Source organism: Emys orbicularis, chromosome 11 (assembly GCF_028017835.1).
Source record: "Emys orbicularis isolate rEmyOrb1 chromosome 11, rEmyOrb1.hap1, whole genome shotgun sequence".
NCBI classification, from domain to species: domain Eukaryota; kingdom Metazoa; phylum Chordata; order Testudines; family Emydidae; genus Emys; species Emys orbicularis.
Genome location: NC_088693.1, coordinates 59,461,014 through 59,487,400, shown reverse-complemented (window position 1 = coordinate 59,487,400; position 26,387 = coordinate 59,461,014). Strand labels below are relative to the sequence as shown.

Below are 26,387 nucleotides of genomic sequence, written 5' to 3'. Positions count from 1 at the left end.
TACCAAGGGGATATAGTAATTATACTAGCATAGTTAAAGTGTCACAGTTTTTATATGTAGACAAAGACTAAAGGAGAATCAGCCCCCCTGAATCTATCTCTAATTTAAATTAGTTTGTGGAAGTACTAAGTTCTTAGATCATTTACTTAATTGCATGTGTACTAGAAAAGCTTTTTCATTCTTTATTAAATATGTTAAATTTATGTGTGTGTATTAATATTGTTTATTGATTATTTGTAAAATCATAATTAGGGCCCTACCAAATTCATGGTCCATTTTGGTCAATTTCATGGTCATGGGGTTTTAAAAATCGCAAATGTAATGATTTCAGCTATTTAAATCTGAAATTTCATGGTGTTGTAACTGTAGGGGTCCTGACCCAAAAAGGAGTTGTGGGGTGGGGGGGTCGCAAGGTTATTGTAGAGGGGGTTGCAGTACTGCTACCCTTACTTCTGCACTGCTGCTGGCGGCGGCGCTACCTTCAGAGCTGGACAGCTGGAGAGCGGTGGCTGCTGGCCGGGAGTCCAGCCCTGAAAGCAGGGCCGCTGCCAGCAGCAGCAGCGCAGAAGTAAGGCTGGCATGGCATGGTATTGTCGCCCTTACTTCTGCGCTGCTGCTTGCAGAGCTGGGTGCTCGGCCAACAGCCGCTGCTCTCCGGCCACCCAGCTCTGAAGGCAGCCGTGCAGAAGTAATGGTGGCATGGTATGGTATGTTATTGCCATCCTTCTGCGCTGCTGCTGGTGGGGCGCTGCTTAGAGCTGGGCGCCCGGCCAACATCTGCCTTTCTCTAGCCGCCTAGCACTGAAGGCAGTGCAGAAAAAAGGATGGCAATACCGTGACCCCTTGCAGCTCCCTTTTTGGTAAGGACCCCCAATTTGAGATACGCTGGTCTCTCCTGTGAAATCTGTAGGGGGAGACCAGATTTCACTGTCTGAGATGCATTTTTCATGGCCGTGAATTTGGTAGGACCTTAATCATAATGCTTTTTCAAAATAAGGAAGTTTGCCAGACGTGACTGGTTTAAAACATTCGTGTGTGTCACCTACTGGCTTCTTGAGAAAGTGCACCCTCACTCTGCATGATTGCATTTGACCTTCTTTCATGTATATTTTGAATAACTGAACGGGTGAAAATTAAATAAGGGATAAGGGGCCCAAGCCTACAGTCTTTTCTCAGACAAAACTCCCATTGACTTCAGATAGACTATTACCTGAGTAAGGAATGCAGGATTGGGTTCAAGGTACATGGGAACATGTAGGAATTAAAAAAGAAGGGGAAAGAGGTTCCAAGTGATGCCTATGCCTAATAAATTGTCAGACACTCACTACTCCATCTAAGGGGGTTTGTGTAATCCAGAACTCGATCTGAGTCAGCCACCATTTGAATTCTTATTTCCTGTTTCTTGAATAAGGAATACATGGTGGGGCCAATAGCCAGAAATCCGGTCAAATTCTGCATAAATAAGGGTCTGCTTCTGCAGTCATTCCATGGAAATTTTGTATGTTAAAAGACTTTGGCATTGGCTCCTCAAGATTAACAGTTTTCCTTTATATTTTAGTACCTTTAAAAAAAAAATTACCTGAATTAAACGGTGACACATTATTTAAATAAAAGAGGCAGGTGCTCAGCCTTTACAAAGATCAGGCCCCATAGACAAGTGTGTTTGTGAAGCTAAGATAATTGATGTTTGTAAGGCACTTTGAGATTCACAGATGGAAGCTGCTACAGAAGCGCAAAATATTATGTTAATTTATATTTTTTCAGAGAAAAAATGATAGTATTTGAGAGTTTTGATCCCAATCTGACCCAAATTTTGACCCAGATCTGTTTACTTTATTCATACAGGTAATGCCACTGAAGGTAATGCAAGTTCTCTAATTACTAAAGTGATCATGATTTGTATCTTGATCATGATTTTTAATCACTCTAGCTAGGTTTAATTAGCACTGTGAATCAAGCAATATAGATTTATGAGGGCGAGCAAAAATAACTAATTAACTAGTATATGTAAAAAAAACCCTCTAAATTATCTACAACGGCTTCCAAAAAATAGTTAATGCCATGATTTTAAAATCCAGTATCTGACAGTCATCTAAGTCTAGGAAAAGAAGTTTCATTCCACTGAGAAGAGCATTCCACTTTGAATGCTTTCTGGTTCAAAAGGTTTTGACTATAACGGTGACCCTGGTTCAGCACTGAATATTACTCATCTTCTCTATCTATGTCGGGTTTTGTATGGGTGCCCACCACTATATTAGTATCTAAGCACCGTCCAGCTTTACAGGTTGGTATTGTGAGCTTTCTAGTGGGTCCCATACTAAAGATATGAGAGGAACTGTGTGATGGAGTAAAGGGGCCAACACAGAGACAGGCAGGGAAGTAGTTAAAAGCCTTTCCCAAACAGTCATTAGCCTTTGAATTCTGTAAATAAGGATAGGTTACTTGCTCATTGCATGAATGGTGATTAATCTTATTGGAATCAGGCAGCTGATTTCCCTACAAGATGGGGAGGAATAAGAATAAGAAGGAAAGATTATATATAGTACCTGGGAATGAACTGAAAGAGGGTAGAAGCGAGCTTACAGAAGAGGTGAGGTGCTGGTTGTGATTGTGCCAGCAAGGATTACTGTGGACATGGCTGAGAGAAACTGTTGGTGTGTATATTTGGTCCCTAAAAGACAGGGTACTTTTTGTTGTATTTTAGCTTTAAATGAAGTACGTGTTGAAGGTGCTTGAGCTCTAGCTGAGGTGTACATTGTGTAATTTGCCTTGATGTATTATTATCATTGTTCTTGGAGGCTCAGCTAATATCAAGACCCCATTGTGCTAGGCACGGTACAAACGCATAGTAAGAAACGGTTTTTGCTGTAAAGAATTAATTTGTAAACAAGACAGGGGGCAAAAAGATGTATTATTATTGCCATTTTAATGGACTTGCTCAAAGTCACACAGGAAGTGTATGGTAGAGCTGAAAATTGAACACACATCTAAATCCTAATCTAGTCCCATAGTCACAAAATAATCTGTTACAACTGTATTCATGGTGATTCTAAGTAATAGAACTTGGAACATGATTTGGTATCTGCTATTTTCTGTTAGTGTTATCTGGGTTAGTTTAAAGTATCCATATAGTTCAATTTTTGTTTGTGGATTCTTGAGTCGCTTCTGTTCATTATGAGCTTTTACCTTTAGCTCTCATGATGTTGGATTGCTGCTTTTGGCTTTGCAGTCCAAAAAAGCTTTTCTAAAAAGGAAGAAAATGCATTTTTGTAGTTGAGTACGTGGGTCCATGTTGAACTTTTGTTTCTTTCAGACGCTTTTTGTCTTTTAATGCCACAACTAAATAGTAATTCCTTCTCCATTGATTTCATTCCATGAATTGTCATATAAACAGTTTCTCAGAATTGTAGTAATGCACCCCCCAGTTGGTTGATGCAAGTCTGCCCCTTGATGCAGTGTTATTTCAAGTAGACCTCAGTTGATTATGAAACACAGCAATGCAGATTTAAAGTCACATTCTGTTGTTCACCTTGTCTGTTCATTTATACTTGTGCAAAGTGAGTGTAAAAGACTACCACTCAGAGTTGGTAGGGTTTTGCACCAGGATAAAGGACTGTAGAAGGGGCATGATGAATCCAGTCCCTTGTTATCACAACTCATGTCCCTGGGAAGTGTGATTTCCCTGTTCAATAAATAGCTGTTTCAATCAAGTTAAAAGCCTGGCTAGGTAAAGGAGTTCAAGTAGGATTCTCATCTTTCATTGGGACCAAATTCCAGTGATTATATCCAATTTATCTGAAGAAGTACTTCCACCACCCCTTGCCAGTCAGCTCTTATTACATGTATTTTTACATGTAGTTAGTACTTAAAACAAAATATATATTTACCAGTATAGTCTTCTCCACAGTGAGCATGTTCAGAAGACAAAATGGAACTGGAGTACTACTTTCATTTTTTTTTTTTTTTAAATATCTTGCATAAAAATACTAGTAAGTATTGCAGTCCATCCCACCAATACTGTAGGTCAGTCTACATTAGAAGAATTTTCATCAATGTCGCTACTGATGCATACCTCTACCATGGCTGTGCTGCACTGCCGCAAACCAGGGCTTGCATTGCAGTGGTTCAACATGTCTACATCCGAGATTTGCACTGGTGCAACGTAGACAGATCCTATTATTTACATAGCATTATATCTTTTTTTTTTCTACACCTGTATACCAAACCTACTGTTACCTGAAAAAAGTTTTTAAAAGCCCATTGCCAAATATATATATTTGTTAAAATTTTAGCGAGCATAATGAAAGCATATTCAATAAAATTAATGTTTTTTTTTAATAGCAGAGTCATATGATCTTCAATCTAGTGGGTGGGACAATTATACAACTAACTGCTTTGTAAACCCTCATGATTCAGGTCATAAGCCAACCTCTAATTAGTGGTGTCAGAATGAAACTTTTCTTGTGGATGCTTTATTCAGCAATTGCTTACTTCTTGCACCTGTCTCTGAAGCAGCTGGTACTGGCTGCTGTGGGAGACAGAATACAAGACTAGATGGACCTCTGGTCATTTGTTATGGCAATTCCTATGTTAATTAACAAGAGCTATGAAAGGCAACCTATTTAGAGACAAACTGTCTTGTCTGTCTTGATCTTGGTGTTAGAGTTCTTCTGTTCCTGCTGTTTTTTTCTTTGGTTAAATTAATCATGTTAGTGACATTTTCATTGAGCTCAATTGCCATGTAAAACCGATGAATAACACCTTCTAGTGGGAAATAAGCGGCAAGAGGTTTTTGGGGTTTTTTTAAATATATATATAGTTGTATACAGAGTGCCACATTTATTATAAACCAAGTCACTTTGAGAGAAACAGCCTTGAAATGATGTCCTGCAGGAAGTTTGATGTAAGCTAGTGAGTGTATCAGATCAGTTTGGGCTGTTCCCTAGATCCCCGCAAATCTGCGGATATCTGCTTTATATCTGCTGACCATGTTTGTGGATCAGACGTGGATACAAATTTTTGATCTGTGCATGGCTCTTCTGCCCCCTGTGCCTTGATAGCATGTAGCTGTAGGGATTTGGGCCTTCATCCTGCACATACCGGTGCCAAGTGCCTGTATGATGGACCTGCTGCTCCCCTGAGTACAGCTACGCCTGGTTCCAAGCCCTTCAGGTGAGGGTGCACAAGTCAGCAAGAGACCAACTTCCGTGAACACAGGTGCGGGTGTAGGGTGACCAGATGTCCTGATTTTATAGAGACAGTCCTGAAATTTGAGGCTTTTTCTTATATAGAAGCCTATTACCTCCCACCCCATCCTGATTTTTCACACTTGCTGTCTGGTTACCCTAACCTAGGGCAACTTTGACCGAACTTTGTCCTGTAGGCCTGCCACTTTGTGGGCCCAGGGCCTGTGGTGAATGGGGGTGCGCGTTTGGAGCCTGTGTTCCAGCTCGGAGCTGGCGCCGCAGAGGCTAGTGGGGAGATGTGTGCGGTACCCCGCTGGTCCGTGCATCCGGGCTCCGAGGCCCGGCCGCGGGGCTGTGGGTTTAGTTTCCCGACGCTGAACTTGGCTCAGGGCGGAAAATCCCGGCCCGGCTGACAAGGCCAGAAACCACTGTCCGCCCGGCTGGGGGCAGAGCGCAGCAGCGCCCCGCCGCCCCCCGGAGCTGCTGCCGCCGCCTGCTCCCCGCAGGGCTGCCCCGGGAGGGAAGGACGGACGGACGGAGGGAGGGAGGCTGCCACGCCGGGCGGGCGGGAAGTGAGCTCAGCGCACAGGAAATCCCGCCCGCCTGGCCTGTGTTGTGCTGCCGAGGGGCAGAGAAAGGAGCCTAGCGACCGAGCGGGGCTGGCGCCGGAGACCACGGGCAAAGCCATGTCTGACCAGGTAGGGGCCCCCCGCGGCCGGCTGGCCGGGCTCAGGGGCCCGCGGCGGAGGGCGCGAGGCTCCGGAGCCAGCCCGGCGGCCTCCCCGCCGCTTCTCCGTAGCCCGCAATGGAGACTGGAGGAGGGGGGGCAAGAGGCGCCGGGGTAGGGGGGCCCTGCAGGCCCTTGAGCGGCGGGGGTTGGCCCCGTCTAGTGCCCGGGCGCAGCCCCCCTACCCCGCGCCTCCTCAGCGGGGCTCCGCCTCGCACCCCCCGGGAGAAGGGCCCGGACAGCGGCCCCCACACACACTCCGCGATGCCCCCACACTCCACTGCTCCCTCTCCGGCTGGGGCTGGGGGGTCCCCTCCCGTGACTGCTTGGCCCGGCCTCCCACCCTGCCTAGGCCCCAGGTCATACAATGGAAGCCTTCCTTGGCCTGCTTTAAGGGGGGTCGTTCGCTGGTGCCCCCGGCTCTGGCCTGCCCCATGACCCCCCTGCTCGGGGCCGGAGGAGGGAGAGGCAGCCCCAGGGTTTGCAACCTGGCTCGGATCTGACAGCAGGAGATGAGGGCTGATAGCTGCAGCCAGGGTTTAAGCTTCTTTCCTGTTCAGGCCTATCCTCATGCTGGGGTGTTGTTTTGATTGTGTTTAGTGCCCCTAATTCAGATCACATCCTGGCTACGTTATTTCATTCCCAATATTTGTTCAGGAAATATTAATGACGTTCATTAAATTGTAGTGTGTGTGGTTTGTGTGTGTATATATTCTGTCTTTAGATGACACTCTCAACTAGTATTGGCATGGAAAAATGTGAATTTTTCATAGAAGTTTTTTGAAACCTAATGAACAATGTGTGGTGGGTTTTTTTTTGTTTGTTTTTTTTTAAATTTGGAAATGCTCTAAAATGCTTCTGTAGTGTTGAGAAATCAAGCACTGTTGGTATATGAGAATCAGTAAGTAAAACTGTCTAGAAGGGAAAGTGAAAATTAGGCCCTGACATATCCCCAGTATGGACCCCATTACAGCTATTAATGTAGCTAAGGTATAAGAAATCCCTAGTGTGGACAAGAAAAGCCACTATTTACACTGGTGGACTTTAACCCTGAGTTCAAGCAGAAGTAGCCTTAACTAGTGCAAATAATGGCATTGCCTGTTGCTGCTAAGGGTTTACACTAGTGAAGCTCTGCAGGTGTCTGGCAACCGATGGCTGTCATCAGAATAAGTCCCCCAACAAGTAGACAAGGCTTAAATAAAATGCAGAAAGTAAACTAGCAGTATCAATGGAGGAGGGGGAGAGGAAACTTTGGACCAGATCCTGCAGACCTTTGCTCACATAATTGCCCTTATTGATGTAAATAGTGTTCTTTGTCATAAATTGAACTACTTGCCTGGGTAAGGACTATTCAAGTTGTTAATAGTTTGCAATATAATGCCCTTTTTCTAAAAACTCTTTCCATTTGAATCTAATGTGATGCTAGTAATAGAGATAAGGAGAAGTTGTTCAATGAGGTGACCGTGTTCCATAATAACTAATCAGATTCCAACTAAATCTGTTCAGAATGGCAGTCCTGGGATAAGAGGGAATGTCCTCTCATGGATCAGTAACTTTTTGTAAGACAGGAAACAAAGGGTAGGAATAAATGGTCTGTTTTCAGAATGGAGAGAGGTAAATAGTGTGGTTGTCCAAGGATCTGTACTGATACAAGTGCTGTTCAACATATTCATAAATGACCTGGAAAAAGGGGTTAGCACTGCAGTGACAAAGTTTGCAGATGACATAAAATTACTCATGATAGTTCAATCCAAAGCAGACTGTGTAGAGTTACAAAGGGATCTCATGAAACTGGGTGATTGGGCAAGAAAATGGCACACAAAATTCAGTGTTGATAAATGCAAAGTAATGCACATTGGAAAATATAATCCCAACAATACCTATAAAATGATGGGGTCTAAATTAGCTGTTAGCACTCAAGAAAGAGATCTTGAAGTCATTGTGGATAGTTCTCTGAAAACGTGTTGAATGTGTAGCAGCAGTCAAAAAAGCTAACAGAATGTTAGGAACTATTAGGAAAGCATAGATAATAAACAGTAAATGTCATAATCCCACAATATAAATCCCTGGTACACCTACACTGTGAATACCGCATGCAGTTCTGGTCACCCCATCTCAAAAAAGATATATTAGAATTGGAAAACATACCAAGAAAGGCAACAAAAATGATTGGGGATGTGGAACAGCTTTCATACCAGGAGAGATTTAAAAAGTCGGGGACTGTGCAGCTTGGAAAAGAGATGACTAAGGGGGAGTATGATGGAGGTCTATAAAATCATGAATGGTTCAGAAAAAAATGAATATGGAAGCATTATTTACCCCGTCCCATAACACAAAAACCAGGGGTCACCCCATGAAATTAATAGGCAGCAGGTTTAAAACAAACAACACACAATGCACAGTCAACCTGGGGAACTTGTGGCCAGGGGATGTAGCAAAGGCCAAAAGTATAACTGGGTTCAAAAAAGAATTAGGTAAGTTCATGGAGGATAGGTCCATCAATGGGTATTAGCCAAGATGGTCAGGATTATTCATAGATTCATAGATTCTAGGACTGGAAGTGACCTTGAGAGGTCATCTAGTCCAGTCCCCTGCCCCTCATGGCAGGACCAAATACTGTCTAGGATGCAACCCCACGGTGTGGGTGTCCCTGACCCTCTGACTGCCAGATGCTGGGACTGGACAATGGGATGCACTTCTCAATGATTGCCCTGTTTTGTTCATCTCCTCTGAAGCAGGGGTTCTTAAACTGGGGGTTGGGACCCCTCAGGGGGGTCGCAAGGTTATTACATGGGGGGTCGCGAGCTCTCAGACCTCCACCCCAAACCCCGCTTGCCTCCAGTATTTATAATGGTATTAAATATATAAAAAAGTGTTTTTAATGTATAAGGTGGGTCGTACTCAGAGGCTTGCTGTGTGAAAGGGGTCACTAGTATAAAAGTCTGAGAACGTCTGTAGCATCTGGCATTGACCACTGTCGGAAGCTAGGATACTGTGCTAGGTGGACCATTGCTCTGACCCAATATGGCCATTCTTATGTTGAATTAAGCCACATGTCTCTTACAAAAAGCAGCCTTCAATAAGTAATCCTTTGTTACGCCTCAAATCTGCAAAGATTTATGCATATGCTTAACGTTATGCACTTTGAGTAATCTCATTGACTTGAGTGGGAGCTCTTGCGACCCATAAAGTGTAGCATGCATGTAAGCTCTTGAAGATAAGGGCCTTACAGTGAAACAAACGTAAACACACGCTTAACTTTTACTTCCACAGTTAGTTCCATTGAAGTCAATGACTAGTTGACTAGAGTTAAACATTCATAAATGATAGTGGGAATGGGATCTAAGGTGATATTAGTGCTCATCTTTCTATGCAAATAAATTTTATTGGAGTTAGCCATGTTGCATGGAAAAACTACAGATTCTTTTTCTCCTATCTTGTGCTGGAAATAGTTGTTTCAGAGGACATTGTTCTCCAGGGATATAATCATTTGTTGTTGATGGCAATTACAGCTGTTTTAATATAAACAGTGAACATAAGAACAGCCATACTGAGTCAGACCAAAGGTCCATCTAGCCTAGTATCCTGTCTTCCGACAATGGGCAATGCCAGGTGCCCCAGAGGGAATGAACAGAAAAGGTAATCATCATTTGATCCATCCCCTGTCGCCCATTCCCAAAGTGGGATATAATCAGTTTAGTTTTCATTAGGATGAGATAAAAAAAATCTTACTGATAATAAAGAAAAAAAGGAGGGGGATACAAAAAGCTCATGGGTCCTAGGTAACAATCCCAGAATATGGGGAACAGACAAAGTCACAGGAGGGGTAGGTGTCTAGATTGGTTTAATAAAGGGGGAAATTGTAGAATCTAATAAAGCAAATTTAACTTCTAATTAAATATAGAAGAATGAATCAGCATAATATTGGCTTCATGTAGCATTTCGTTTAGCTAAAATATTGCAAACTGTTAGGAGAATAGGCAGAATACATAAATTAGCACCACTTGTTTGCTAAATGTCAGCACTGGTCGTTTGTGTACGAATCATCTTATAATCATGATTCTAAAATCTTATTGCGTATTATGTTCTTGAAAATTGAAGCTCAAAATCTATAAAAAATTAGGTAACTAATTTATTGTTATAAGCAAATTACAATGCAGCATTTGGAGTGTTTTGTTTTGTGGTTCTGTTAATTGCAGTAATAAATACTTGGCCCTTTCAGCACCTTTCATCCAAGGACTTCAAAGTGTTTTACAAGCACTAATTAATTAAACCTCATGACATAAGTGTGAGGTAGGTATTGGAGAACATGTTTTATGCTGCTTAGGAACTCTTTCTGTAAAACAGTGGCTGTAGGAACTTTTTATGGCCCTAATGAAAAGTCAGAATCTGATTCAGAAGCGGTTTTATTTAAAATTTTTCTTTTTAACCACTAAGTAAAAAAACGTTCTTTTCCTAGTATGATAGTAAATACCAGTCTTTTAACTGCATGTTAAGTGGTAGGGACTTGCACGTGATCTGTTTGTGAAATGTTTAATTTACAAATGAGTAATTGTAACTTAGTTGCCATCAAGTCTACCTAACTCTGTGCATTTGTTCTTTAACTTCTTCTGGTGGCTTTCCTATCCACCCATATTTTTCCCCCCCTTAAACCTGCAATAGGGGGATCTCTTTCAGTTTTGCCTGCCTTGTTTGGAGCCAGATTACTGGGATTTTACTTTTTAAACTTCAGTTGTTGGCAATGCCATTCTTGACTCTAACCCATTTCAGTCCCTCTCCCCCTCCCCCCCCCAAAAAACGAATTCCAGCTCTGCTTTTGCTCCAGTTTGGTGTGTAGTGGGGTTACCTAAGGCTTTAATCTTCATCTTTGAGACATACTGATATTTTGATCCCAGTAATTCCCTTTTTATCTTCCTACTATCCCCCTTTCTCATTGCATTTGGCTTGCACTGCCTGAGTTTCCTGGAATTGAGGACAGGATTCAAGCCCCCTATGGGTCATTGCTTTCCACTCATATCAACCAAGGAGGGCTGTCATAGTAGTGATGCTCTGCTTTAGACTCAAGAGCATGAACTCTGTGATACCCCACACAAGCTCAGAAACTCTGGTGAGGACAGCTAGATGGATAGAACAATGACAAGAGTTAATCGGAATCCTCTGCATGGTAGTGAAGTCTTCTCTTATTAGGACAGCAGGCTGGCTTGCAAATTGGTTCTCTTGCATAGTGAACAGAGATGATGCCTACATACACTTAGAATTTAAATACCTCTTGTAGTGATGGATTTCGCATGTGTTAGCAAAGCAAATGACTAATCAGCATGAAGTTATGTTATACTTCAGTGGGTGTGCAGAAATTAGTCTCTCTCCTCTTTTGGAGAATTAGTCTATCCAGTGCGCAAATGCTAAAAATGTTCTTTTTGCAAACCCTTTCTATACTCACAGGAGAGCAATCGGCCATTAGATGAAAGAGGTCCATGATCTAGGTCTCCAGAAAATGTCTGTTTTTTGGTCCTTTTCTAGCCAAGAATGTGATCCAAACTATCCTCTCACTCCTACAAGTGGTCCCTTGAGATTTGGGCTGAGGCATGTTAATATGGCAGGACAGTGGAGGGGGAATGGCAGGGAGGGTGGAAGTCTTTATTGTCAAGAAGAAATTCTGGCATTGGGAGCTATAACAGCTTTGATGATCTTGTCCATCTTGCTGGGCAACAGCATGCTGAAGAAAGGTGATGGAAACATGACCTGTAGTTTGGTGAGATCCTCCTCTCTGAAGACTTTCTTTTTAGAGATTTCTCTATCCAGCATCTGCTTGAATGTATGCAGTGACTAGAGGTGTAGGTGTAACCTTGTTCAATGCCATAATACACCACATCCATCAAAATGTACAAAACTGTAAGTCTAACCCAAAATATGCAATGACAGGTAGGATGGGGCTAGATGTAACCAAATCTTTGACTTGTGTCTAATCTATCAGTAATTAATATGAAAGCTCTTCTGTTTAATGCTCTCAGTTCATGTATTATTCAGCGTATTTCACTCCTGTAGAAGACCTTATTGCTCAAGAGTTCATACATCAAACTTGCCTATAAAATGTATCCTGATCTAGTTAAGGTAGACATTACAATTCATAACTATAACATATTTATACAATGGTTTTAAAATTGTAAAAGTTACTTAGATACTTAGTCCCACACAGTGTTTTATAAAATGGTTTATATCTAAGGCAACGCTTTAGTCACAGGTATTTTTAGTAAAAGTCACGGACCGGTGATGGGCAGTAAACAAAAATTCACGGCCCGTGACCTGTCCATGACTTTTACTAAAAATACCAGTGAATAAAACTTGGGGGGAGGGGGACTTCCTGGGGGCTCCGCTGGTGCTGGGGGAGGGCGACCCGCCTGCTTGGAGGGCGGGCATGGGCGGCAGTATGCAGCCCAGGACCCCCGCTGGTGCTGGGGGGAGGGGGGAGGTTGGTGGGGCCAGGAGGCTCTCTATCTGGCTCCGTGCCTCCCCCGCAGGCAGCAGCAGAGTTTGGATGTGGGAGAGTGCAGGGGGTCGGGGCATGGGACGGGGTGAGGCGGGCTCTGTGTGGTGCTTACCTGAGGGGCTCCCCTGGAAGCGGCGACAGCAGCAGAATTTGGGTGTGGGAGGGGGTAGGGGCACCAGATAGGGTGGCGCTTACCTGGGGATCTCCCCAGAAGCAGCGACATCCCCTTCACTCAGCTGCTAGGCAGAGGTGTGGCCAGGCAGCTCTGCGGGCTGCCTCCGCCTGCAGGCACTGCCCCCGCAGCTTCCATTGGCCGTAGTTTCCAGCCAATGAGAGCTGCAAAGCCAGTGCTCTGGGCGAAGGCAGCCCGCAGAGCTGCCTGGCCATGCTTCCGCCTAGCAGCTGAGTGAGGGGGATGTCACTGCTTCTGGGGAGAGCACCAGGTAAGCGCCACCCCGTCTGGTGCCCCTACCCCCTCCCACACCCAAACTCTGCTGCTGGGGTGGGAGGGTGTGGGGGCCCAAGAGACTGCCCCAGCAGCAGCCTGGCGCAGGGGCTGCCTGAGCTGCCCCTGAGCCAGGCGACCGGCCGCTGCAGAAGTCGCGGAAAGTCACGGAATCCATGACCTCTGTGACAAACTCGCAGCCTTACTTATAACAAACATACCATGACACAAGCTATTAATTGGGGATGCTGTTTACACATGGGAGTGAGGGGTCTGCTCATTCTTTGAAAGTGGTAGTGACTTGTGGTGCATCTTTACACACTGATGCTATTACACACAACAAAATCTGTTTACTTCTGCCGCTATTCTACCATATAGGACAGAGTAAGATCTAGTACTGCTTTCTCCATATTTCTATTTTTGAGCTTATTTCAATGGAGTTAAACTGGTGTAAAATTGCATTCTTTGTTTTTATATCTATCTTCTAATTCATCCCTTCTCTCATCTGTTCCTCTTTCGAAGATGCTGTTAGTCACTGGTATAGTGCCGAATCACTGGTGTAGTGCTGATTCATTGTAATAAGGGAGAAGTTGTTGTACTGTCCAATGAAAGTTAAGAAGTGGGATTTATCAGTATCCCTGTGGAATGTTTTTCTTTCAGGAAGCAAAACCTTCAGCTGAGGACTTGGGAGATAAGAAAGAGGGAGAATACATTAAACTCAAAGTCATTGGGCAGGTGAGTTCTTTTACATAATCAGTTACTGGTGGATATTTCATAGTTGTCCATATATATAGCTTGCAGATGGATCATTTCTCTTAATTACACACATGAACAGTTGAATTCTGGTACCCTAACAATTCTTTGATCTGGAGTCCCCCCCCCCCCCCCCCAAATTACCCTCCTACTTACCAGTTGCCAATGGTGGTTCTCAGTACAGCTCTAGGTGTCTCAAAACATTAATTGTTATCCTTTCAACTCCTTTGTGAGTGAATGGATTAGTAGTATCCCTGTGTTACAGATGAGGGATTGACGAACAGAGAGACTAAGTGACTTGCTTGCGGTCATACCGGAAGTCTGTAGCAGCTGGTTTTAGATAGCCTGATCCCTATCCCGCATTAAGCAAAAGACCATCTTTCCTCCTAGACAGGAATGGGATGAAGGTGCCATTGGTTGTTTACTTAACAATTTGTGGAGGGGAGCCCAATTCAGACTGTAGCCATCAACTTCTCTTTGGAGATAAAGGCTATAATTTTCAGTAGTGCAGGGAATGAGAACTTCAAGACCTTCCTTCATGAGCTGAAGTAATTCTGTGTAGAACCACAGAGTACTGCGGGAGCTACTGGTTCACTTGCACTCTCTTAATATTAGGAATGTTAAGACTTTATTAGCCTGGCAATTTGGTGCTGGTTGGAATCTGGGGACCAAATTCAGTCTAGGCATAAGATGGTGCAATTCCAATTAGCTTCAGTAGATATTGTAATCACTTAGATAAGGGCTGAATGTGGCCCAATGACACAGAAGATATTTCAAACACTTGCATTTCTAATCATTTTGTCACCTCTTGCAGTAATGTATCTTTTTGTAGGACAAGGGACAAGTTCTTTACAGCTTCACTTTAACTTACTATTGTATTGCTGAGACAGCATGTCTACAATGATAGACATTCTCTAAATGAGCAGGGTTTTATTATGTATTTTGAAGTGCGAGCTTAACTTGCCTCTTCTGGAACTTGAAACCAGAGATCTGCTGTGTATGATGATATTTTTATTAGGCAGATAAGAGGATAAAAATGGAGAGACAGACTATTAATATTTTTTTAAATTCAAAATGTCTTTAGCAAACCATATCATACTATCTATTTTTAAGCAGAACTCCCCATGGAAGTGAATGGTGAGTTCTGCTTAATGTGTTGTAATGTGAATCTCTAGTAGGATAACTTATCAGACGTTACTGTAAGCACATCGATGGTCCAGCTATCCGGTAAAGCTGGTGTTGGATACACTTTGTAATAATAAAGTGTAAAAATTAAAACCTGCTTCAAACAAAACAAATAGTTATTACAAAGAGGGGTAACTTCTTCCTGTTCTGTTCTTAGGACAGCAGTGAAATTCACTTCAAGGTGAAAATGACAACACATCTCAAGAAACTCAAAGAATCATACTGTCAAAGACAGGTTTGTGAAACAATGGCACTATCCTATTGCAAAAGCACTTTAACCTCTTCTTCCTCCCTTCCTCAAGTAAAGGGATCTGTTTGGACAGGTGAACTCATGTCAAATCTCTGTTCACCAGAGGGATAGACCCAACAACCACAGAACAAGTACAGTGGACCTCCTAATTGAGTTTGACAGTCATTAGCATTTATGCTGGATTGCATGGTGTGGACCTTGTCCTGTTATAATGTGTTCAAATTATTGGTTGAAATTACAAGGTAGCTGTTAAAAGCAACTGCTCCCTTTTTTAATATGCTCATGCATGTACTTATGGGTACTGTAAAAGACACTTTACCTCTTACAGCTCAAAGTGAAATGCACTTAGAATTGTGGAATACTTTCACTATTGTGTGGGAGCAGAATTAGACTTACAACTGCCAATACTGTTAATATGGTGGTAAATTGACAATATGTGACTACTAAATTCATTGCATTAACACTTTGGTACAAGGGGTAAACAGTGAGGTGGCAAAGTTGGGGATGATACAAAATTACTCAAGGTAGTTAAGTCCAAAGCAGACTGCAGAGAGTTACAAAGGGATCTCACAAAACTGGGTGACTGGCAAGAAAATGGCAGATGAAATTCAGTGTTGATAAATGCAAAGTAATACACATTGGAAAACATAGTCACAGTGTTACATACAAAATGATGGGGTCTAAATTAGCTTTTACCATTCAAGAAAGAGATCTTGGAGTCATCGTGGATAATTTTCTGAAAACATCCACGCAATGTGCAGTGGCAGTCAAAAAAAGCTAACAATGTTAGAAACCATTAGGAAAGAGACAATAAGACAGTAAATATCATAATGCTGCTATATAAATCCATGCTACACACACACACCTTGAATACTGCATGCATTTCTGGTCACCTCATCTCAAAAAAGATACATTAGAAATGGAAAAGGTACCAAGAAGGGCAATAAAAGTGACTGCTCACCTTGGAAAAGAGGTGACTAAATGGGGATATGATAGAGGTCTATAAAATCATGAATGGTATGGAGAGAAAGTGAATAAGGAAGTGTTATACCCCTTTCACATAACACAAGAAAAATGATGAAGTTAATAGGCAGGAGGTTTAAAATAAAAGGAGGTATTTCTTCACATGATACAGTCAATGGGTGGAACTTGTTGCCTGGGGGATGTTGTGAAGGTCACAAGGTTAAAAACTGGGTTAAAAAATGAATTGGATAGGTCCAGCAGTGGCTGTTAGTGAAGATGGTCATGGATGCAACCCCGTGATCTGGCTGTCCCTAAGCCTCTGACTTCAACATGCTGGGACTGGACAATTGCAGATGGATCGCTCAATAATTGCCCGGCTCTGTTCACTCCCTCTGTAGCATCTGGCATTGGCCACTGTCGGGAGACAGGATATTGGGCAAGATGGAACATTGGTCTGCCCAATATGGCCATTTTTTGTGCTCTAAATACTAACTGCTGATGCAAGGGATCAAATTTATCTTCCACATCAAATTCTGTTAAAACTACCAATGAACACTTCTCTTGTTTGCCTGTTCTGTGTTGGATCAGCAGCGGCCTTTTATGTGGCCCTTCCTTCAGGGTTTCTTCAGATTCACCCTACCAACTGTGACCATAAGCAACGATGGCTAACATATTTGTGTTAATAGAGACAAACTAAACTTGTCGACAAATAGCTTTGTAGTGAAGCTTTTTTTTATTCTTTGGTCATATGATGTCTTCATTTTTCTGTGTCCTTGTCATTGTGTGATTTGCTGCTGTGTACAGAAAGAAAGTATCAGTGTTTATTGCTTACATCACATTGAATGTATGCTGGGTCTTTTTCAGATGAATGAGAGAACACTGCCATGATGAGCTTAAAATTTTAGGGCCTGATGCTGTGAACCTTTTCACACAAGTTTTGTGTGTGTGTGATACATACATCTATAGGTTACTCTGTATATCTAAGGGCTTGTCTACACTGGGGCGGGGGGGGGGGGGGGGTCGATCTAAGATATGCAACTTCAGCTATGCTATTCGCGTAGCTGAAGTTGAAGTATCTTAGTTCGACTTACCTGTCCGTCCTCATGGCGGCAAGTCGACCGCCGCGGCTCCCTCATTGACTCCGCTTACTCCTCCTGTCGAGATGGAGTACGGGCGTCGATTCGGGGATTGATTTATCGCGTCTAGATGAGACGCGATAAATCGATTCCCCGATAGATCGATTACTATCTGCCAATCCGGCAGGTAGTGTAGACGTGGCCTAAATAACAAAAGCTCATTCTATAGCAGTTTGAATGGATACCACTGTAGTATGTGTATACTATAGAATGAAGGTTTTTTTTTTTTTTTTTTTTTTTATTTCTTACCTGGGCTATAACTTGGTGAACAAAGTAACCATGCTTCTATGTCACATTAATCATCTTCTGGGAGAGGGGTCTTAAGGTGGCTTCTTCCAGGGCCATAAAAAATCCCTCTTACAGTTGGGAAGCATTACTAGAGGACAGTGCAAGAAGGTCTTCCTTTTTCCTATGGATTTGCCTGCCTGGTTAACTTGCAAGCCATTTGTCTTTGAGGTACAATACACTACAGATTTTGGGTGCTTCAGAATAACTCATCTTAAAAATGACACTGCAAGTTATTTAGTTTAGAAGAGTTTACTGTAAGTGACAGTAGCTGTGTATGCAGACAATTTAATATGGATTTAATAACCTGGAACTACTTACCTTTTGCTGATGGCATAAAACAAGATGAGAGTATGGGTTTGGTTATCTGGTGTAGCTATATTGGCATATTTAGAGAGCAGCAGTATTAACTGCACAATTAAGATTGGGTCTTATTTTGCACTTGAAGTGGGAGTTGAACCTGTAATGTATGAAAGATACAGTACATCTGGCCCAAATTTTCAAGCAGATTATCAAATATATCTGTTAATTAGACTGAATTCTAATCACTTTAAATTGTCATTTAAAAGTTCTTATTCTGTTTCTTGGTGGTTGCTCATAGACTCATAGACTCATAGACTTTAAGGTCAGAAGGGACCAATATGGTCATCTAGTCTGACCTCCCGCATGATGCAGGCCACAAAAGCTGACTCACCCACTGTTTTTTTCCACCCCCCCCCCCCCCCACACACACCTTTTCTAGCTTAACTCCAAACTATAGAATGTCAAAAACACATACATAGTGAGTGTTTGAGGTCTCTTTGGAGTAATGTAATTCTTTTTTTTTTTTTAAATATTAGTATTATTCACCATAACTGATCCCATGTGTGCTGCAGGTAGCAGATGAATAACATTTATGTCAGCTACTTCCATTCTTCAACATGGGGTGCAAAAGCCTTTTTGAATGGTTCAGGAAAGAATACAACACGGCCTTCTAATGTATGCCCCCAGTAATTTCCTTGCATCCATAATTGTGGCTAACGTGGTGCATAGGGAATGAATTTTGCTAATCTAAGTGTGTTTGGGGAGTCGGAGAAGATCTTTGACAAAGGACATTGTCACTTTGTTGAAGACTGGATCTTGGCGAAGCTGTTCAGTTGATTCAGGAGTAAAGTTGAACAGTTTAGTGAAAAAAAACAGGATCTTCAACAAAGCGATGAGTGTTGAGGAGCCTGGTTTTTGAACCCAGTCAGCTGGGTTAGGAGTTCTGCCACTCAACTAGTGGAACAATTCATGGAGATTCTGGTCTGTGAGAAAATTCAGTAGGTTCAGGAGTGGCACTCTTGAACCAGTGGAATAGTTTCACAAAGAATATAGCACCTTTGACAAATCAACGGCTTCTGACAAATATCAAGGTCTTTGTGCATGGAGCTGTTGTATTGGAGATCTCTTCTTAGGCTTTTAGTGTTGTTTGTCATTACTGAATGCTTTTGAGCAATGGTTAGCTGATGAAAAGCCAAAAAGTCTGTTGAAAAGGAAAATATAGTTCTGACCAGCCCTACTTTAGGGGAGCAGTACATTGCCTATTGTCACGTGCCCCCACTTATGTCCCAAAGTGGTCCTAATGGAAGAGCAGCAGGTTTTTCTAGTACAAGCAGCATTTATGTTGTGTAGTAGATGAAGACCTTTGGCAAAGCAGTGGCAATGAAATACATCTTCGTGAAGCATGGCTGGATAGGTCTTCTGTGAAAGCCCTCGGTAAAATTCCTGAGCCAGCTGGACTCTTTCACAAAAATCCTGTTCTTAATTAAGTCAGACATTGCTGTGTCAGAGATCCTTTTTAATCTGAAAAAACCTGGGAAATTAATACACAAAACCACCGTGTTGTGTTTCAGTTAAAGCAGGCCCACACACATACCTAACACAAATCCACAAAACAAGGAAAAGAAAAGTTAAGGTGTCTAACTGTTCATATCCTCTTTCTCCCCTCAGACACGTACCTAACCACTAGCACAACCACCATACACCACAGACAAAGCATCACCATTTTCTCATCCCCATTAGAGATGCCAGCCTTCCAGCACCCCTTTTCCCAGACATGAGTGATTCCTCTGCCCCTCCAACTTGTGCAGAAAGGATAGAGGGGGAAGGAGTCTGGTCAGTTTGTGGTGATGCTGGGTATGGGAGTGTTGGGAAAGGAGGTGCCGGAATACATATCATTGACAGAAACACTACCCAATTTCTGAGAACAAAAATCTTATTACTGTCGATTTGCAAGTCAGAAAGAACCCAGCTTGACTTTCAGATACTAGGTAGAGTTTGCAGGGTGGAGAGGAGTCAAAAAAACAAACTCTTTTCTTGTAAACTGAACAGACTTCATGTGGTGGTGGTTGACGACGAATACACAACTACAGTCTGCTTTCAGAATAAAATTTTACTTTAAGGTTAAAATTCGCTTAACTATTTTAGTGCACTAGGTGTGTAATAAAATACACACAGCTTAGATGCCTGCACATCAGGAGCTAGTACCTAATCTTCAGTTTTCAAATTCTTTGCTTATATTGAAAATGTAATATTATTTGTGTATCAATTTTTAAAAGCTTACATGTGCTTTACTAAACATTTCTGTGGCTTGTTTTTAGGGAGTTCCAATGAATTCGCTCAGGTTTCTCTTCGAGGGTCAGAGAATTACTGATAATCATACCCCCAAAGAGGTGAGTTTCTTTCCTTAATAGAAGGCAAGTGGCAGCTTAAACAATGCACCCTGGGACAACTAAAAAAATAGTCAGACTGTGCTTCGCATGTTAGGGATTTCACTGTTCAGTCAAAACCTCCATTATCTGCTTGAAAACGTTTTTTTATACAAGTATATGTACTCCTCTTTACCAGAGAGAGGTGGGAAAACACAAGTAGCTTGTTTTCTGTTTACTATCCATATCATGATTATACTTAACTGTTGCATAAATTTCTTCCTGGTATTGCAGAAGTTATAAAGACTGACCTTTTGGACTCAGGATGTGAATTATGCAGTGTTGATGTAATCATCTTTTGGTCTTAAACTTTCAGCTGTCTAGAATAACCTGCGTAAGGGGAGAATTGAAAACTTTAGATATCAGTTGTAGTTTCTGAGATGAAAGTCCTTTGTTATAACCAAGTAAGCTACATGATCTATAATTTGCATAGTCATTATGCCATTGGTACACAATTGCATGACAATCATGCAACAGCTGCACAAGAATAAAGTTAGAGAAGTTTTGTTTTTTTTAAATAGCCAATGATTTTTTGAGATCTGGAAAAGGATTTGGACTCTTCACAGAATATTGCCAGTTCTGAACTAGATGTGCTGCAAAGATGAAACAAGTGACTTGGGGGGTGGGAGAGCGGACTAAATAAAGTTGTTAGTGTTGGCTAATAAGGCAGTGACAGAGGATTATTTTTCCACCGCTTTGTCCTTTTGAGGAAATATGGCTGGGGAGAGGAAGAAAACCTTTAGCTCCCTTGCTTGTCCAGGAGCTGCTGTGCATTCAAAACATCTGATTTATAACAATTTTGTGTGTTTTGTTTTGTTTTTTTCCCTGTTCTCACAGCTGGGGATGGAGGAGGAAGATGTGATTGAAGTTTATCAGGAACAGACAGGGGGTCACTCGACAGTTTAGATCCTTCCGTTTGTTTTTTCTTTCCCCTTAATCCTTTTTTATTTTTAAATAATAGTTCTTTTGTAATGTGGCGTTCAACACTGAACTGAAACTGGCACCCCATCTCTGGGAACTTATTTTCAAACATTTGGTATCTTGAATTCTCGTGCTCATTATACACTATAATTTCTGTTTTCATTGTGCTGAACTCTTGTGATCCAGCTGCAGCCCTGCTCCTTTTCCTCCTCCCCTTTAAAATTACATGTACACACATGCATTTGTATGTTCACTAGGATCGTGCATTTCAGGCACGAAGGTTGTAAGATCTGCCAGGTGGGCAAGTGTTCCTAATGACTTCCAAATCAGCCCTGAAGTTTTGATGTGTGACTGTTTCACTCCTGGACTATAACTTTCAGTGGGAGATGAAGTTTTTCAGAGAACTAAACAATGGAGAAATTGTGTGTCCATAATTGAGAGCTGTTTTCCTTAAATTGTGCTGGGGGCCCGGGAGAGAAGATTGTCCAGTTGCAAATGAAAAAGATAGAACTGGTGTCATCTGTACTTTCCTCCAGAGATGGCTACACAGAAGACATAAAATTGAAAACCCTGTTGATTCTTAAATTTTGGCAGAAGAGCCCAGAAAAGTTCTTTCATATAGCAATTAATACACAGATATTCATGCAAGAATGTACACAGCAGACACTTGTAGTATTCTGACATTCTTGTTTGTACTTTTTGGTCTGGGACATGGGTTTTGAATGGACGTTGTCTGTACCAGCTTCATTAAAATAAACAAGAAAAACAATTTTATAAACATTAACAATTTGTATTTTCTTTTCAAATATTTGGAGATGAAAGAGCAAGAGATGTGCTTATTTAGTAAATATTGATCAGAGCCAGCAAATATTATACTCTTAAAATATACTCTGTAAACTAGAATTCTATTGTTCCCTGCTTACTCCAAGTATTGAATACTCATTGATTTTTATTTTTTTAATATAGTAATGTGCATTCCTTTCTCTTGAAACTATCAACTGTTTCCGGTACTTGTTGAATGATGATATGTACTTGGAGCTTCAGTTTGGATTCTAAAACTAGAGGTTAGATTGAAACCTGTAACTTGGAAGGGAGAGTTGGAAGGAAATGGGTTTTTGTTTTTTTTAAACCCCCCTGCCCCTCACCCCCCCAAAAAAAGTTAACCTTTTCCCTCTAGATCAGGGGTGGGCAAACTTTTTGGGCAGAGGGCCACATCTGGGTGGGGAAATTGTATGCAGGGCAGGGGGTGGGGGGCTGGAGGTAGTGCGGAGTGTGGGAGGGGGTGCGGTGTGCTGGAAGGGACTCAGGGCAAGGGATTGGGGCAGAGGAGGGGTGCAGGCTGTATGAGGGGGCTTAGGGAAGAGGGTTGGGGTGCAGGAGGGGGCTCGGCAGGGGTGCAGGAGGGGTGTGGACTGCAGGAGGGGGCTCAGGGCAGGGTTGGGGTGCAGGAAGCGTGCACGGTGTACGAGGGGGCTCAGGGCAGGGAGTTGGGGTGCAAGGTGCAGGCAGGGGGCTTAGAGCAGGGAGTTGGGGGGCGGGGTGCAGGCAGGGTTCGGGCTCCGGCCCGACACTGCTTACCTAAAGCGGCTCTGGGGTGGTGCCAGGGCCAGGGCAGGCTCCCTGCACGCCTGCCCTGTCCCTGGCCCCGCGCCACTCCAGGAAGCACTGCGGCCCCTGTGGGGGAGGTGGGCTCTGTGTGCGCTGCCCTTGTCGCGCCTCCAGGTACCTCCCCCGAAGCTCCCATTGGCCGCAGTTCCCTGTTCCCGGCCAAAGGGAGCTGTGGGGGGTGGTGTCTGGAGGCAAGGGCAACGCACGGAGCCCTTCCCCCCTCTCCCCCCCCCCCCCCCCGGGGACTGCAGGGACGTGGTGCCGGCCGCTTCTGAGAGCGGTGCGGGGCCCATGGCACCATGGGGGGCAATCCCATGGGCTGGATCCAAAACCCTGAGGGGCCAGATCCGGCCCGCGGGCCAAAGTTTGCCCACCCCTGCTCTAGATCACTGCATCACATATGGTCCAGGTCAGTAGTGCCCCAAAGTAATTACCATCTGATGGTTGAATGGTGTCCTATCTAAAATGAGTTGTGGGCTCATTGCAATTCCTAACCAGGTATCCACATCTCAAGAGGTACCACCATTGTGGGTACCTGCCTTGGCCATCTCAACAGTGCATCACACAATTATGAATGGGTCATACTCAATGTCACACTCAAATGGGTCTTACAGCTCAGGTAGCAGATGGATTGGGAGGATGGTGTAGAAAAATGCATTGCTCTGCCTTTGCTTCACGTGATGTGCAAATAAACAGGACTTGAGTTTGCAGGTTTTTACATCAAGCACTTCTCATGAAAACTCAATTTACATTGCCATTTTGCTAAAATATGTTTTATGCTTTCACAGATAGGTTTTGAGGGTTTTTTATGGAGCTCACTGTACAGTTATAAATGCATTTCCTTTCATGCTTGTGGTTTGTGTCCCCTTTCCGATCTGGTAGTACACTTCTTTTGTACTCCTAGCTGCACTAAACAATTCTTTTAAAATTATTAAAATTTTGATTTAAAAGTGTCAGAGAATATGGAATTTTTTAAGTGTTATGTTTAACGAAATGATTCCTAGAAGAAAAATGCCCTTCAAAAGAACAAATCACCAATATAACACATGGTGGAGCAAAATACTGTTTCCTTGAGGTATTCCCTATATGCTTTCCAAAATACCAAAGATTGCTATATCTTAGGTACTCACACGCCTCTGTAACAGCAGTATCTGAGCACCTCTCCATCTTTCTAATAAATACATGCTCACAACATCTCAGTGTGGTAGGAAATTACCACTATTCCTGCTTTACAGAGGAGGAACTGAGGCAGAGAGAGACTGTAGCACAGCTGGGAATTGTACCCAGATCTCTTGACTTCCAGGCTAGCATACCAACTGCTGGACCTTTTTCCTCCCAATCTACGTTTTATATGCTGATTTACCTTAACTTCTCAGGTGAGGAGGGACAGCATAGAACCCTCTTTTGAGACTACTAGAGAGTTTTAGCTAGGTGGAGAGCTTGCTGCACATGGCCTTCTCTCACCCCAGTGAAGGTGAAATGGTGAGGTCTTTTCTATACTAGACTTTTTTTTGCTCTTCTTTCAGCTGCATACATATGATGCTGTTGGGCAGCCATGTTTTATCTGGACTTGCTGTGAGCAGTTAAATAACCTATAGTTAACACTCCTCTACCATTGTGACCATCAGTGGAGCTGCACTGTTGGGAAGATTTAGGGGAGTGTACGCTATAGTCTTTCTCACCCCCCTCCCCAAGACTAATCTTGGAAACTCAACCCAGGCTTCATGTAGGAAGATACTAAACACTGTTCTGGTGTTTCTTCAATCTATGATTCTTAGTATCTAGCAAAGTTACAAATCAAAGGTCCCAGGCTCATCTGTGCTAAACAATCTGTTACACCTTGGATTTAGCTGTGACACTGAGTACGTTTCACAGAGCTCTCTGTAAGCTCAAACGTTCGTCCCTCTCACCAACAGAAGTTGATCCAAAAAAGATAATCACCCATCTTGTCTCTCCCACGTAATCACATGCAGATACCTGTTTTGTGGTTTTGACATGTTTTTCCACGGTCCCTTGCTCCCTGGAAGGAGTTAAGGGGCGTGTGGAAGGTGCATTTCTGGCTGAAAATGGAGTTCTGTAGGAACAGAATTCATAAGTTCTTATGCAAGCTGCATCCAGGTCTCTTTTACCCAGAGAGGTGGACTGGGCTTTGCTTGCATGCTGCTGGTAAGGGGAGGAATCAAAGTGAAAAGAAATCACCTAAATTCTGCCCTTCCACTCAAAATATCTCTTGATATTGTATACCAGGGGTCGGCAACCTTTCAGAAGTGGTGTGCCGAGTCTTCATTTAGTCACTCTCATTTAAGGTTTCACGTGCCAGTTATACATTTTAATGTTTATAGAAGGTCTCTTTCTATAAGTCTATAATATATAACTAAACTGTTGTTGTATGTAAAGTAAATAAGGTTTTTAAAATGTCTAAGAAGCTTCATTAAAAATTAAATTAAAATGCAGAGCCCCCCGAACCGGTGGCTAGGACCCGGGCAGTGTGAGTGCCACTGAAAATCAACTCGCGTGCCGCCTTCGGCACCCGTGCCATAGGTTGCCTACCCCTGTTGTATACCATGCACAAAATGTAATACATTGTTTTTAAAAGCCTATAACATACACTGCATCTATGTAAAATAAGGATATTATTCATTAAGAGGTCTTCTAACATTCAGATATGATGAAAAAGCTTGCAGGTGGATACTGTTTCATTATAAGAATGCAGAAAGGGAAAGTTATTTTTGTATATGGAATATTTTTAAAAATCTGTGCTGTGTATGTCCAGCGAGTGCAAACTCTGAATTGCTGGTGCACAGCCAGACATGCTTATTAAGGATCAGCCACAGGCAATATATACAGAGGGCTAAAGGAGCTACATACATTAAGACACCACTCAGTACCTTTTTTTTTTTTTATTTATTTATTTTTATTACAGGAAAGCTCAAGTACTGTAAATCAATTTATTTTGCTTCTAGCACTAGTAGTTAATGCACATTTAATTCAAATAAAGTCCAGCTCCAATTCAGCAAGAGCATAAAAATATTTCTGATGACAGTTTCAAATCTATTGAAAATGTGCAGTATGGTTTGCACATATAAATTTAACTTTGTTACATGCTATAAAAGAAAACAATGCAGAAGAAAACACTATTAACCTGATTTTGGGAAACAAGAATTGTTCTCTTGGTGGTAGCAGTCTTTATTTGACATCTTTGTTGGCTTCTTGGGATTGCATGATGCTAATATGCATAAAATCTAGGTGTTTCTGGATCTGATGAGCATAGGTAAGTCAGTTGGCCGGAGGATCCTTCTGCAAGTCAGAGAGGCCCTCATACCCTCCACAAGATTGTGGAAAGCTACTGCCCTGCTTCTACAGAATGGTCCTGAGAATCTGGGAGGGGGGCACAGAGTAGGAGAAATCTGCTCTTATAAGGTCCACAAGAGACTTTATGGCTAACTCAGGCTGTTAATTAGGTTGTCTATTGGTTAACTATAGCATCTTGAATGCTTGATTTCCCACCTATTGGATGAGCATATAAAGTGTACTTATCTACTGGGGAAGTGGATTTAGAAGAGAAAATGTCTCCCCAAGAAGGAATAGGGAAGTCTTAGGCCATGTTTTGTACTTCCCATTGGGTCAGACGAGTTCAAGGGAACTCTTAATTGGATTCAATGAATTGGAAGAGTCCACTGCAATAATCCCGATCCGTTCGCTATCCTCGCAT

At 42.6% G+C, this 26,387-nt stretch overlaps 1 protein-coding gene across 1 annotated transcript; it reads left to right on the top strand.

Moving 5' to 3' along the window:
- Positions 1-5,766: 5,766 nt before the first annotated feature.
- SUMO1 (small ubiquitin like modifier 1) lies at positions 5,767-21,863 on the top strand. Its single transcript, XM_065413334.1, has 5 exons — positions 5,767-5,884; positions 13,506-13,580; positions 14,941-15,018; positions 20,039-20,110; positions 20,984-21,863. The coding sequence occupies exons 1-5, from the start codon at positions 5,873-5,875 to the stop codon at positions 21,050-21,052; spliced, it is 306 nt and encodes a 101-aa protein (XP_065269406.1). The 5' UTR covers positions 5,767-5,872; the 3' UTR covers positions 21,053-21,863.
- The last annotated feature ends 4,524 nt before the right edge of the window (positions 21,864-26,387 follow it).